The sequence below is a fragment of the Fukomys damarensis genome, unplaced genomic scaffold (genome assembly GCF_012274545.1).
Source record: "Fukomys damarensis isolate Sample0158 unplaced genomic scaffold, DMR_v1.0_HiC HiC_scaffold_1, whole genome shotgun sequence".
NCBI lineage: Eukaryota > Metazoa > Chordata > Mammalia > Rodentia > Bathyergidae > Fukomys > Fukomys damarensis.
This window is the reverse complement of record NW_022900913.1, coordinates 61,205,027-61,218,833: the sequence shown is the minus strand read 5'-3', so window position 1 is coordinate 61,218,833 and position 13,807 is coordinate 61,205,027. Positions and strand designations below refer to the sequence as shown.

Below are 13,807 nucleotides of genomic sequence, written 5' to 3'. Positions count from 1 at the left end.
TTGCTTGCTCACCAGCCCCCACCCCAGCCCTAATGCTGAAGAAAGTGACTGAGTAGGGAAGGAAGGATGTGAGGGAGTCCACGGTTATGGCTCTCATACAGTGTACACCAGATGAGTAATTCTCAGCTGACTGGAATTTTATGCCTTGTGATTCCTGGGCAGGCACTTGGGAGTTGGGACATCTATCTGTATAAAATATGCCAGCCCAGTCAGTCACCTAACTGGTTATCCTGAATTGGCCCACAGTCACCCCTCACTGTGGGCTGGGCTTGCCCTGTATCCCCTTCTGTCTGCCTCTCTCTGGACAGGAACATCTTGTAGCCCCAGCATGCAGGGTCAGGGTGACCCGCAGATGCACTCCGGTGTAGCAGCTCCTTGTGGTGGCGTCTTGGGGCCAGTTTTCATGAGCTTGTCCTTTAAAAACCAATTATGTCTCCACTGGGGACCCGTAATCTCACCTCTCGTTTGGGTTTAGCTCACTCATACTGACCGGGTGGTCACCACCTTTACTCTGTGTGGCCCCATGGGTCTCTTTCAGGTGAGCTGGGCTGGGAGCTGTACCACAGGCTGGAAGACACGGCCGCCCTCTACGAGGCCATCATGAACGCGGGGCAGCAGGAGGGGATCGACAATTTCGGAACCTACGCCCTGAACGCCTTGAGACTGGAGAAAGCTTTCCGCGCCTGGGGGGCCGAGGTTTGGGATACTGGAGCCTTCATTCAGAGTTTCTGTTTCCCTCCGATGTTTGCGTGAGGGTTCCCTTTTAACACTGGTTCTGGCTGAAAGAGCAATTATACATTAGACGCCTTTATTTCAGGGGAACAGTGGAAAGTTAGTGGTATTCCGATATTAGGCTCACTCTGTCTCCATTCCCCTGCCAGGGTGGTGGGAGCTCTGTGTGTGACTGTGGGGGACCAGGCACCCGTGGGACACGAGCCCCACCTTCACGTTCTCCCCCTTCGTGCCCTCATCCTCATTTTCTCCTCATCTTGTCCTTTGTGGCAAATCACTTCTCTCTTTCTGAGGGACAAGGTCTCCTCCCCCATTAACAAAAACTTTAAAAGTGTCCGCCTGTGCCATGTTTCAGCCGTTCATACAGTTTCCTAGGCATGATTTTATTGGCCTTCTCAGCTCTCCAAGGAGTTTTACCACGGCTCCTACTTTACACAGAGTGCGTGGAGAATCAGCGAGCCCCTTGGTTCAAATGACACAGCCCTGGGCCAAATTGAGTTGAGACTCTGTCGTGCAGTGTGGCAGTTCCTCTAGCTCAGTGGTGGCGAAGCTATGGCATGTGTATCACAGTGGGCTGTTGGTGATCACTGAAGCTCTAAAAGGGGCACCATCGCTGCTCCAGATCCCCAACCTTTGCAGATCTGTGGTTCTGTCCTTAGAGGCACTGATGTGAGATAAGGGATGGCGAGCTTCAGAGCAGAGATTCTGGGCTCTGAATTTATCCTCTACCACATACTGGCTAAAGGGCCTAAGCCCCCAGAGCCTCTGCTTTTCTATATGAAGGAATAGGTATCCTACAGGGTTACATTACAGATAGTCTTTAAAGGGCCAAGAAAAATTTCAAAAATTTCAAATGCGCTTAAAATTAATTAATCTAACTTCAAATCTAACTTGAAGGCCCAGATGGGAACCCTTGAGGATTGAGACTGAGGGCAAGCAGGTGGCTTCTGAGGGGGGCAGACAGTGAGCTGCGCTCTGGAAGAGGAAAGAGCCTCAGGCATCTCCCCAGGAAAGGTGCTCTATTAGTGTGCCTTGGGTTTGGTTTTTGTTGTTGTTTCCAGTATTGGGCTTGAACCCAAGGCCTTTCCAGTCCTTTAAAAAACAAAAAAGCAAAAAAAAATAAAATTTGAGTCAGGGTCTCACTAAATTGCTAAACTGCCAAGATCAAACTTGTGATCTTCTTGCCTCAGCCTCCCACAGGCCTCGGATTATAATGCTTGGCTTGTTAATGTTCTTTTGCTGGATGCCTGGGCTGGCTGCCTGAGGAGAAACACAGGCCAGATCTGCTCCATCGGCCCAGGAATGAAGCAGCAGAAGCAGCCCTTCTCTCGCTCCGCACCCTCCGCTCTTATCCTGGTTCCCCCTTGTTCATTCTGCGCCTCCTCCCGAGCTCTTCGCCTTCTTGGCTCACCCGGCTTTTCCAGCGATGCCAGCGCGCCCTCTAGTGGTCAGATAGCAATCATGCGTCTCTGCTTTTCTTGAAAAATTCTGAAATTAAGCCGTTAAAAAATACTTTGAGTGGTTCAAAGTAATTAAGAGATGTGAGGGAAAATTCTGTAATCATGTGAAATAATCTTATGCTCACTTGGTTCATGTAAGTACTGTGCCGACTTTTAAAGTTGACTCCTTTTAAGTCAGGAGTCATGGCACATGCCTGACATCCTAGCTACTTGGCAGGCTGAGCCAGTAGGGGCACAAGTTCAAGACCAGCCTAGTCTACTTTTCAAGATCCTGTCTCAAAATAAAAAATTTAACAAATGAGCTGAGGATGTTGCTCTGTGGTAGAACACTTGTATGCTACGCACAAGGCTTTGGTTTCAGTCCCCAGCTCCACAAAAATCGATAAGCAGTTTGACTTCTTTTAGACAGAGCCCTTATAAAAAGGAGAAAAATGAAACAACCCATGCCTGAAGTGACGTATGTGGCTCAGCACTGTCTGAGAAGGTCGAGAGCCATATTCTTTCCCGGTCCTTCCCTGAACTCCATAGATGACATTTCCCTACCATTTGATTCTCCCTCTCCTTATCCCGACCCTCAGCTAATTGCAAGATAAATAAATTTCTTATAAACTTTTTCAAAACCTAATTATATAAAATTATTACATAAATCTGGGACAGTCTTGTGTGTGGAAGGAACACAGTGTGTCTCCTTCAGATATTTATTAAAAGAACTATGCAAACAAATCCTGAGATTCAGTTTCTGTATTTGCTGTATTCAAATGATAGTATTTGCTGAAAGGCTACCTTTGAATTTTTAATTAAAAAAACTGTTCTAGAGAGCAGTCCATTATCTGCCTTTTTTAGCATCTGTATTCAAATATCACAAAGTTCCTTTCTCCTAAAAAGTTAATACACCAAAGTGATGTTACTGAAATGATTAGTACTCATCTAAGATTTAAAATGTGTGTTTTCCTTTTAGATGAACTGTGACACAAATCCCTTGGAAGCGGGACTGGAATATTTTGTCAAGCTAAACAAGGTAAGTTTACATTCCAAAGTGTACTTGAAGTAAATATTAAAATGATAACACTGTTTTGTGACTGCGCCATGCTTTAAAATTTAACCAAGTGCAATTACAGGAAAAATTGGTTGCACAAAAGCTTATTATGAGGCTAATTTATTGTAGCCCTGTTCATCTATACAACTGCTACAAATATAAAAAGAATACTCATTGCACAGTGTCTGAGAATTACCACAAAAGAACTTAACAGAACCCACAGTTGGTGGTTAGTACTGAAGTCGGGGGACAGTGGCTGCTGGTCCAAATTAAACTGTCCTGCCCTGGTGCTTACAAGCCAAGGGCTGGTTTTCCTGTGGGAATATGGCACACACGGACGTGTTTCAGGATAGGGAGACATTACTGTCCTCATTTCAGTCGCCCAATGCTGAGCTAAAATGCTACCACAAAATGTGTATATTTATAGTACTAGATTTTAGGAAAAAGAACCTCCTATAGGGCTTTTAAGGGAATAGCTTCTGTACATTTTTCCATGGCTTTTATTTTTACGATGTACCATCTGCCTCCAGACCAGAGAAAGCGGGTGCTGGGATTTGGGCAGAGTCTAGCAGCAAATTGCTCCTTCCAACAACAGAAGTTTTCCTTTGGCTCTGGAAAATAAGGACAAAAACACCTGACTCTTGAAAACACTGAAGTTCTGCTGTTGGTTACCAATGAATAGACAGAGAGCTGATTCTTTTATTTCAGTGTTTGGGGACAAGGCCTACATAAACAGTTTCTTTGTGTTGAAATTAGATTCTTAAAACAATATTTATGATTGCTAGAAGGTGTGGATAGTGTATTTATTAGCTCTTTTAAATGATATAATCAAACTATCAAAGTTTGGCCTGAAGAGAGTGGCCTAATAAGTACTGATTTTGATGAATGACCTGTCTTCACGATTTCTGAACTGTTCGTTCTCATTCAGGCATCACAAAGTTAAAGGTCCACGTAGACTACAGACTTGGCCCAGCCAGGTTTTTCTGACTGTCAGTTCAGGCAGTTTAGTTAGGATCAACCAAGTCACAGCCATGCATGCTAATGTCTAAGACCCATAAATAGATCAGATCAGCTGTGTAAATCCTGTTTGGTGGTTTCACAGCAACTTTGGCCTGATTTCATAGCACCCTATAATGTGAAACAGGTTCCTGGGAAATTTATTAACATTACAAACTAAGCTATGTAACTTAATATTTAAGTCCTAAGCCTAAAAAGTACAATTTTAGATACTTGAAGTACAGGAGGTATTCTGTGTAAAGCCCTCTAGAAGGTCTCCTGTACCTTGTTCAGAATAATATACTGCAAGTCTATATTGCTTTGGAAGTCAATGCAATATGAAAGCAGAAGCTTCACCCAGTGCAGAGAGATCTCTGATACCCAAAACTCAAAACTCTGACATTTGTTCGAAAGCAAATAGGCAGAATTCGTTGCTTAGTTCTTACACATTTACACAATGACTATATAAACCACAGTGAGAAGAAAAGCGAGGGAGACAGACTGTCAGGCTAGATCCCTGGAGACCATCTGTACCCTCCTCATCTGAGGGTGAGGAGACCAAGGCAGAGGGGTACAGAGGCCTGGGGGACCTCTGGGGGCCAAGTTGTATGCACAGCTCAGCGTCTTTTTCTACAGCATCTCAGATGTGAACTGCCCAGGAATCTCTGTGTTTTAAATATAATTTGCATACACTGTCTTTCATAGACTAATATCCCTACAACCATGCTTTTGTTATAACTGATTGTATTCTCTGGTAGGATCAACATAGCTGCTTTGCCTATTTTAAGGAGGAAAGTGGCTGTTTGAGAAGATGGGCCATCAGGCCAAATTAGGGTGAATTATATTCTTACCAAAACCACTAAGAAAGGAGGGACTGTTTGGGAAATCTCCCATGACAAGGGAGGGTACAGATGGTCCTGGCTTCTTCTGTCTCACATTAGGTCAGCTCTGTCGGTCCTGGGCCTGGCTGGGGTGGGGTGAACACAGGAGTGCACATTCATCTAGGAAGCATTAGCTTAAAAACATTTATTAAAAACCTTGCTGAGCCACAGGTCTGAAAATCATTGATGCTGTGTGCTTCTGATGGTACTCTGGTTTCTGAGGCTTGAAAACAAATAGTGTTTCAACAAGCAAAGCTGTGGGATCTGTTCTTAGCCTCAATCTGGAACCACACAGAGCTGTCAGTGATGCACAGCACTGCCCCCTTGTGGAGGTGAAAACAATGGAATTTTGCAGCTGCTTTTTTTTTTTTTTTGTATCAGGGCTTGAACAGGGGACCTTATCCTCGCGAGGCAGGGAGCGGAACCACTGAGCTAAATCCCCAGCCTTTGCAGCTGCTTTTAAAACCCAATACTTCCGCAGAATCGTGATCAAATGATTATAACTGCTGCATTTGCCAAAAATAACATGATATATAAGACGTCCTCAGGAAAACCTAAAAGCTTAAAAACCTCAGAAACAAAATATCTTTGGAGTGATGTCTGGGGGAAAAGCCTCTTCATTTAGCTAATGTACTCTTTGTAATTAGAATGACATTTCCTTTTGTCTAAGAATAAAATTATGATACTCATTTTAAAAACACAGCTTTTTTTATTAGTACATGTTTGCAATACGTGCAGTTCATAGTCATCTTGAGGAGTGGGTTCATGTGCTACAGTTGAACGGGCCAAAATAGCCTAGGTTCTTGTGCATGAGAAGGAGAGAATTGCCAAGCATACAACTCTGTAAGTAGTCAGAAATTACATTTATTATTGAAGATCACAGAATGGTAGCAGCGTCCCGAAGAGGGAAAGCGGGGAAAGGAGGAGGAAGAGTAACCCTTCGCAACTCAGGCTTCCCGTATGTATGTATGTATGTATTTATTTATTTTTGTACCGGGGATCGAACTCGGGTCCTTGTGCTTGCAAGGCACGCCACCGAACCGCTGAGCTAAATCCCCTGCCTGGCTTCCTGTATTTAAAGGGTCAGACGCCTCTAATCCAGGGCCTGCAATGGTGGTCAGACCCCTCTGGCTCCCTGTGCCCCCTCGTTTGTCTCTCACTGGTGTGACTGATCTGCTGCCTCAGGCGTCACCACCTCCCGAGTTTAAACCGGGATAATCTTTAGGGTGGTGGTGTGTTCATAGTTCAATGAAGGGAAGGAAGCGGCTCCCTCAATTTCCCTGTTTCTAACCGTACTACAGGCTTGTTTCTTTTTTTAATCCCCTCTCCTTCCCTCCCCTTGTTTTAATTCCCACTCCTGCCCTCTCCATTTAATTCCTCTTACCCCATTTTCATTCTCAGTGACATTATTAATCTTAACTCATGCTCATGACATATAATGCTCACATCCATTGAGATTATTAAGTTCCTATACATGGCATATCTTTATGCTACTCCTTTCCCCTTCCCCTCATTCCTAATCCTTTATCTCTTGGACCCCTTCCTATTTACAGAACCATCCCCCTGTCCCTTTCTATCCATCCTTTATTGTGCTCTTTGTTTGTACTTTGCCTTACTCAGATGAGTGATACCATTTTAAGTGTGTGTGTTTAAGTGTGTGTGTCTGATTCATTTCACTCAGCACTATATTTTCCAGGTGCAACCATTTTGCTACAAATGTCTCAAATTCGTCCTGCTTTGTAGCTGAGTAATATTCCATTATGTATAGATTCAATGTATTTGTAAAGAAATGAATTTGTAGGTTGGGAGTTTTGATCTTAGAGCTTAGATCTACCTCCTTCAGTCAGCATACAAGGAGTTTTTTAATGGGGCTGGAAAGAATAAGCACTGAGCACATAGCAGTTGCTCAGCAAATGGAAGCTGTTACTTCTGACTCACTTTACACGTTCATCCATTTTTATCTGATAAATAAGACACTTCATTAGAACTGAGGTAATGATATTTTGGATTAGACCTTGTTGCTTTTCTTCTCACTGTCTATCTCTGAGAGATGCCTCAAATTATATTTTGTGGAGGAACACCTTTGGCTTCCCTGACAAAGTTAAAAAAAAAAAAAAGGTAAAAGTTCCTTATATCTCAGATTTTTTTCACTATAAATCACTATAGATCTATCATTCATGAACTTAATGTAATTTGTCAAGTACAGTACAATTATAACTGAACCCAGTATCATTTGTGGAAATTAATTTAAATATACTTAATAGTCATTTCTTTAAAAGTTGTTTATTTTCAAGTTATAAGTAATAGCCACAAACTCATCCAAGTTAAATCTTTTCAATCCTTATAACAGTCAACACATACGTCAGTTTTACTCACGTATGCAGGGTATTTCCCCAATTGTTTCTGGGAAATTAAAAAAAAGAAGGGTACATTTATCTGATTTTCTGGGGCTTACACTGTAACAGAAAGACAAGATATGTAAATAAACAATCAATAAAAAAATATGATTCAGGAAATAAACTCTCCTAACTAAACCTTCTCACCTGAAACAACTCTTATTATTGTTCTTAACAGTGTTTTGATTTGTTCCAAAAGAATCTAACTTTCAGTTACATTTTGTTTTTAACTGGAAATAGAAAAACTGAACTAAAAGAAACAAAAGGAAAATCTGCTGCCTTAGGATAGAGTCACAGATACTCTTAGATTTTTCTTCTTGGAATTAGTGAATATGTCCCTTTCTGAAGAACCACCACCAAGATTCACAGAGAATTAAGGACTGAGTGTAATGTATTTAAATAGATCAGGAAAATTTTTTCCTGTTTCTTCTTCCTCCTTTTCCCCTGTCTTTACCTTCTAACCAGTAGAAACAGAACAAAATGTAACATTTGTTGACCACAATTAGATAACCATGTTAATTCCAGAAAATACAGGGTCTCTCTGAGGAAATGTTAAAGTGTAACTATTCAGCAAGCAAAAAGGAAAAAGTCAAAATAGCAAAGAATGAGTCACTTAACACCAGCCCTAATATATTTTAAGTAGTCCATAAATATTAGCTATTTAAAAATATCAAAGTGATATTCACAGGCAGAAGTTAGAAAGGAATTCCTGATATGCTATAGTGGTCACAGTATCCAACACAAGAAATACAGTGGACCCTTGACTTAGGAACACTTTGGCTCCAAGGGCTGGTTGTAACTTAAGTTGGTTGTAAGTCAGTACAGTTGAGATCAGGATGTTTACCTGGGTACATATGATAGATAACAAGAGGCAGATGAATTTTTCCATTAACCTGATAAACCTGTTGTTTGTATGTCAGGCCACTTGTAACTTGAGGGTCTACTGCATTGGGGAATTACTAATAGGAGTCAAGGAGTCATTGATACTCTGTCGTGGCTGTGCATTGAAATTGTGTGGCATGGGATTCTTTTAAAAATACGTCTCACCAGCCTGGGCTACAAAGTGAGTTCCAGGTCAGTCTCAACTACATAGTGAGACCCTGTCTCAAAAAACAAAACAAAAACAAAACAACAACAACAAAATATGTCTCATTTTAAATATCCCAAGCCCAGGCTGTACCACATGTCAATTAAAAAAGAATCTCTGGGGTAGGGATTCAGCCACCAGTTATTGCTTTTTATTCCCCAGGTGATTCCAGAAAAGATTGAGAATGACTGTTAGACAGTTACCTAGGTCTAACAAATGGCTGAGTATTTCTATCCTGAAGAACGTGAAGCAATTACCTGGTGCCCTGCCCCAGTGGTTCTCAAAGTGGTCCACAGACCAGCTGTTAGGGTTCCTGGGGATTTGTTAAAATATGCGAATTGCTGGGTACCATCCAAGGCCCCAAAACTCAAAACAATCAGCACAGGACCCAGCAGTCTATTTTAATAAACCCCCTCGGGGGAAGTTCTGATGTAGTACAGACCTCCCCAAACCAAGGAGGTGAAATGCTTGTAGGGGTGGAGAGCCACTGTCTCAGCTCTTTCAGCCACTCAGCAGCTCTCAGACCCATTCTGGCTGGGATCAGTGACTCCATCCGCCTCTTTGTTTTCCTTGTAACTGGACAGCAGTGATTTCCCCCAGTGCTGGGACACAGACCAGTGCTTCACACCGCCAGACAAGCTCTCGGTCTGTGAGCTAGCTCCAGCCTAGAGCTTTTTCTAAAGTCACCAAATCCTAGCAGTGTGGCCTGGGAAATCCATTATACTTCCTTTTGTGCCTGAGATCTCTAATCTGTAAATGAAGGCTCCTTTTGCAAGCCTAGAAATGAAATATCACTTCATTGCATTGGTCAAAGACCTTGTACTGTTATCTTTATGAGCCCTATAGTTGTGTCACTTAAATTAAACCATCCTTAGTCTCTTATCGTTTTCGGTGTTGAGTGATAAGGGAAAGGGAAGATAAGGGAAGGGAAGGGAAGGGGTTATGCCTGGGCTGAAGTGTAGTTTATCAACCCCGAGACACCTGTCAGAATATATTAAACCAACAGCTATTGAGTCATTGTCCTCATAGAGATCCAATTTCTGTTCTCCAACAATACTTTATTTCTATCCAAAAAGCTTCAGTGTGCTGTTAGCTGACTGCTTTAAACTTTGGAAATCCATGGAAACCTAAGTCTTGAAATACATTGAAGTAGTTTTTAAATTTTAACAGCATAATTGTGCATGCACAAATCAACATATTTAAGTAAACAATTTAATAATGTTTCATATGCACACATACCAGTGAAACCATTTCACACACAATGAAGACAATGAACATTTTCCTGTCTCTTACCCCTTGGTAATCCCACCCCACCCCCTGTACACTGGCAGGTATGCAACCTGGCTTCTGACACTGTAGATATCTTTGCATCTTCTAGAATAAATGCAAAAATCTATATAAATGTGATTCCACAGTATATAATCTTTCTTTGGTATGGATTATTTCATTCAGCATAATTAATTAGAGAGTTATCCATGTTGTTACATTATATCAATAGTTCATAGGGCCGGGGATTTAGCTCAGCAGTTCGATGGCCTGCCTTGCAAGCGCAAGGACCCGAGTTCAATCCCCGGTACCAAAAAAAAAAAAAAAAAAAAAATTAGTTCAAATCCCACCCCCCTTTGGCATTACTGGGGATTGTTACCAGGACCTTCACACTGACTTAAAAATACTGACCCTTTTTTATTTTTTAATTTTAAGACAAGGTCTCATTAAGACACTAAGTTGCTTAGTGACTTTCTTTCTGTCTCTCTCTCTCTCTCTCTCTCTCTCTCTCTCTCTCTCTATCTATCTCTCTGTGTGTGTACTGGGGATTGTACCTTGCACTTGTGATGCAGGCAGCAGAACCACTGAGCTGAATCCCCAGACCAAAACTGCAAAAAGTATCTTTCTTTTCTTTCTTTCTTTTTTTATTTTTTTTTTTTTTTTTTTTTTTGGTAGATTGAATCCAAACTCCACATGCTCCTGCCTGAGCTGCTCAGAGTTCTTGGATTACAAGCATGTGCCACCACATGTGACTTCATTCCTATTTATAGCCAGTGTTCCATCTTACAGATACACCACAATTTGTTGAACACTCATTTGTTGTTGAGCATTGAGTTGTTTTGTTTAGGGTTTGTCTTAGTTATTTTTTTCATTGCCGAGACAAAGTACCTGACACCCAAAGGAAGAAAGGTTTATTTGTAGCTCAGTTTGTAGAAGTTTCAATCCATAGTTGGCTGGCTCAAAGGTAGGGTGGCATGAAGAGGTTCATTGCAGAGGAGAAACAGTCTGTGGCAGGCAGAAGTGAGCAATGCAGTATGTACATGAAGAAGCAGCACGCAATAACAGCAGCCCTCTTTCTGTCCCTTATATGTTATCCAGACTGCTTGCCCTTAGGACCTTTAGCACTCACACCGAGTGTGGGCTACCCTTAATCTTAGCATTGTACCATTAATTCCAGTGTCACATCCTTGATCCCAGCATCACACACTCTAGATCCAGCCACCCCTGAAAAGCTCTATCTATGACTTCATGAGGCTTTAGGGGACATCTAGACATAAGCCATAACAGGTCTATGACAAATAAAACTGCTATGAGTATTTTTGTGAACATACCCTTCCTCTTCTATTGGGTAAATCTAGGGGTGGAATGGCTGGGTAAAATGGCAAGTATATATTAACTTTTAATTCTTTTTCTTCTGTCTTTATGTTAACTTAAAAAAATGTTTTGGCAAAGTAAGGTACGATTTTACATTTTATATTCCTACCAGCAGTATGTAAGAGTTTTGGTTGTCCTCCGCATCATTGTCAAATGTCTGTCACGGTCAGTCATTTTAACTTCAGCTATTCTAAGAGATGTGTGGTCATATCTCCTCATGGTTTTAAATTACTTTTTGGTGGGGGGAGTAGGAGGGATTGAATTGAGGACCTGGTGCGTTTGAAGCAGACAAGGTGCCACTGAACTAAATCCCTAGCCCTTAATTTACTTTCTTAAAGAATAATGGTGTTGAACACCTTTTAAAATGTCTATCTGCCATTCCTATCTCTTCTTTTGTGAAGAGTATGGTCAAACCTCTTACCCATTTCAAAAGTGTTTTCTTGTTATAGTGTTGTTAAAGTTCTTTATTATTCTGAAGATGAGTTCTTTATCAGGGATATGTTTCATAACTCTTTTCTCTCATTTGTCTTGTCTTTTCATTTGTCTCCTGGTGTCTTTCAAAGACCATTTTTTTGTTTGTTTGGTTGTTTTTTTCTTTGGTACCAGGGTTTGAACTCAGGATCTTGTGCTTTCAAGGCAGGCAGTGGCACCACTGAGCTAGATCCCCGGCCCCTCAAAGAGCAGTTTTTAATTTTTTAATTTCAAAAATCCTTATCAATTTTATGGCTCATGTTTTTGGTTCATAGCTAACAAACCTTTTCCTGACTCAAACCCCAATGACATGCTCTACATTTTCTTCTAGAAGTTTTACTACAATATTTTTTACATTTCACCTATGATCCATGTTTATTTAATTTTTATATCTAGTGTGAGGTATGGGTTGAAGTGTATTTTTTGTAGATGGATGATAGGTGTTTTGCCTACCATTTATTGGAAAGACTATACATGCTGCCCTTCATTGCCTTGACATTTTTGTCAAAAATCAGCTGTCTATATGTTTGTAGGTCCTGTTTTTGAATCTTGTGTTTCACTGATTTCTTTGTCTTTCTTGGTGCTAATACAGCACGGTCTTGATTACAAGTAGTTTAAGAAAGATTATGATAATTCTCAAATTTGTTCTTTTTTTAAAGTTGTTTTGGCTACTCTGGGTTTTTCACAAATTTTGGAATCAGCTCATCATTTAATACTAAAAAGGCTACTGAGATTTTGACTGAAATTGCATTGTAGCTATGGATCAGTTCAAGTCTTTCAACTCATGAGCAAGGTATATCTCTGCATTTATTTAGTCATCCTTAATTTCTCTCAAAATTGTTTATCCCTAGGTCTTTCTTTCTTTCTTTCTTTCTTTCTTTCTTTCTTTCTTTCTTTCTTTCTTTTTCTTTCTTTCTTTCTTTCTTTTGTGTGTGTGTGTGTGTGTGTGTGTGTGTGTGTGTGCCAGGAATTGAACTCAGGACCTTGCGCTTGTGAGGCAGGTGAGGTGCCTCTGATGTCAATCCCTGGCCCTAGTATTTCATATTTTGATACTATTATTAATAGTGTTTTTAATTTCAGTTGTTTATTGATAATATAGAGATATGTAATTGGTTTTGTATTTTGATTCTTTTCTATTGCAATCTTGCTAACTCTACAATACAGGTATAGTTACTTTTTTGTAGATTCTATTGAATTTTCTACATGCTGCATAAAAATAAAGCTTTTATTTGTCTTCTAGTCTGAATGTCTTTCTTTTTTTTCCTTGTTACACTGTCTAGCATCTCCACTGGTAGCAAATATCTCTGTGTTGTCCCGGATTGAAGGTGGAAAGTTCTGGGTCTTTTTTTATTAGGTATAATGTTAATTGTAAGTTTCTCATAGATGCTTTTTATCAGGTTCAGGACATGTCCTTCTATTCCTAGCTCCAGGTGTTTTTAAATCACAAATAGACACTGGATTTTAGAATATACAAGAAAATGTTCTGCATCTACTAAGGTAATCTTTTTAAAAATATTTGTCATGTGGTGAATTGTATTTACTAATTTTCTAATGTTAGTCCTTTCACTTTGGGGATAAATTAACTTGGTAATGGTATATTGTATATAGTAACAACATATTGGATATTTTATTAGATAAATTTTATTACATATATCCTCCTTATAGACTTAGAGCTTGTAATGATTTTGTTGTTTTTTTTTTCTCCTTTCTTTTTGAATAGAACAGAAGCTTCCTAAGTCCTAGTGCAAGCAGTATAAACTGTTTTGTCTTCTTCTCCTCAACACCCACTTCAGGGCTGGCATGGGGCAGAAGCCCAGTAAATATTCTGTTGTTGAAGCAGCGTCAAGACATGATGCCAGAGAAGAGCAGCAGCCTTGTCAGGAGGGTCCCTCTTATCTGCCAGGCCTAGGAGTTTGTCCTAGGGACCCTGAGGGGTGACTGAAGGATCTGGAGTCAGGAATGACACTCTGGTAGTGGGAAACAGATCAAAAATAGGTTACGTAGCAACTAGGAGGTCATTTTCCCATTTACGGAAGAAATGGTAAAGTCTTCGACTATAGTAGTGGCTGTCAGGTGGGGAAGAAAGAGATGAGGATGATCTGAGACGG

General features: G+C 40.6%; 1 protein-coding gene across 1 annotated transcript in view; it reads left to right on the top strand.

The window, feature by feature from the left end:
- The window catches only part of Dmgdh (dimethylglycine dehydrogenase), a gene marked incomplete at its 5' end in the record, with an annotated part of 60,711 nt that overhangs the window by 32,691 nt on the left and 14,213 nt on the right, over window positions 1-13,807 (top strand). The window contains 2 exons of the mRNA XM_010619142.2: window positions 539-696; window positions 3,151-3,210. Of these exons, the coding sequence (XP_010617444.1) occupies window positions 539-696; window positions 3,151-3,210 (218 nt within the window). The remainder of the gene's footprint in view (window positions 1-538; window positions 697-3,150; window positions 3,211-13,807) is intronic.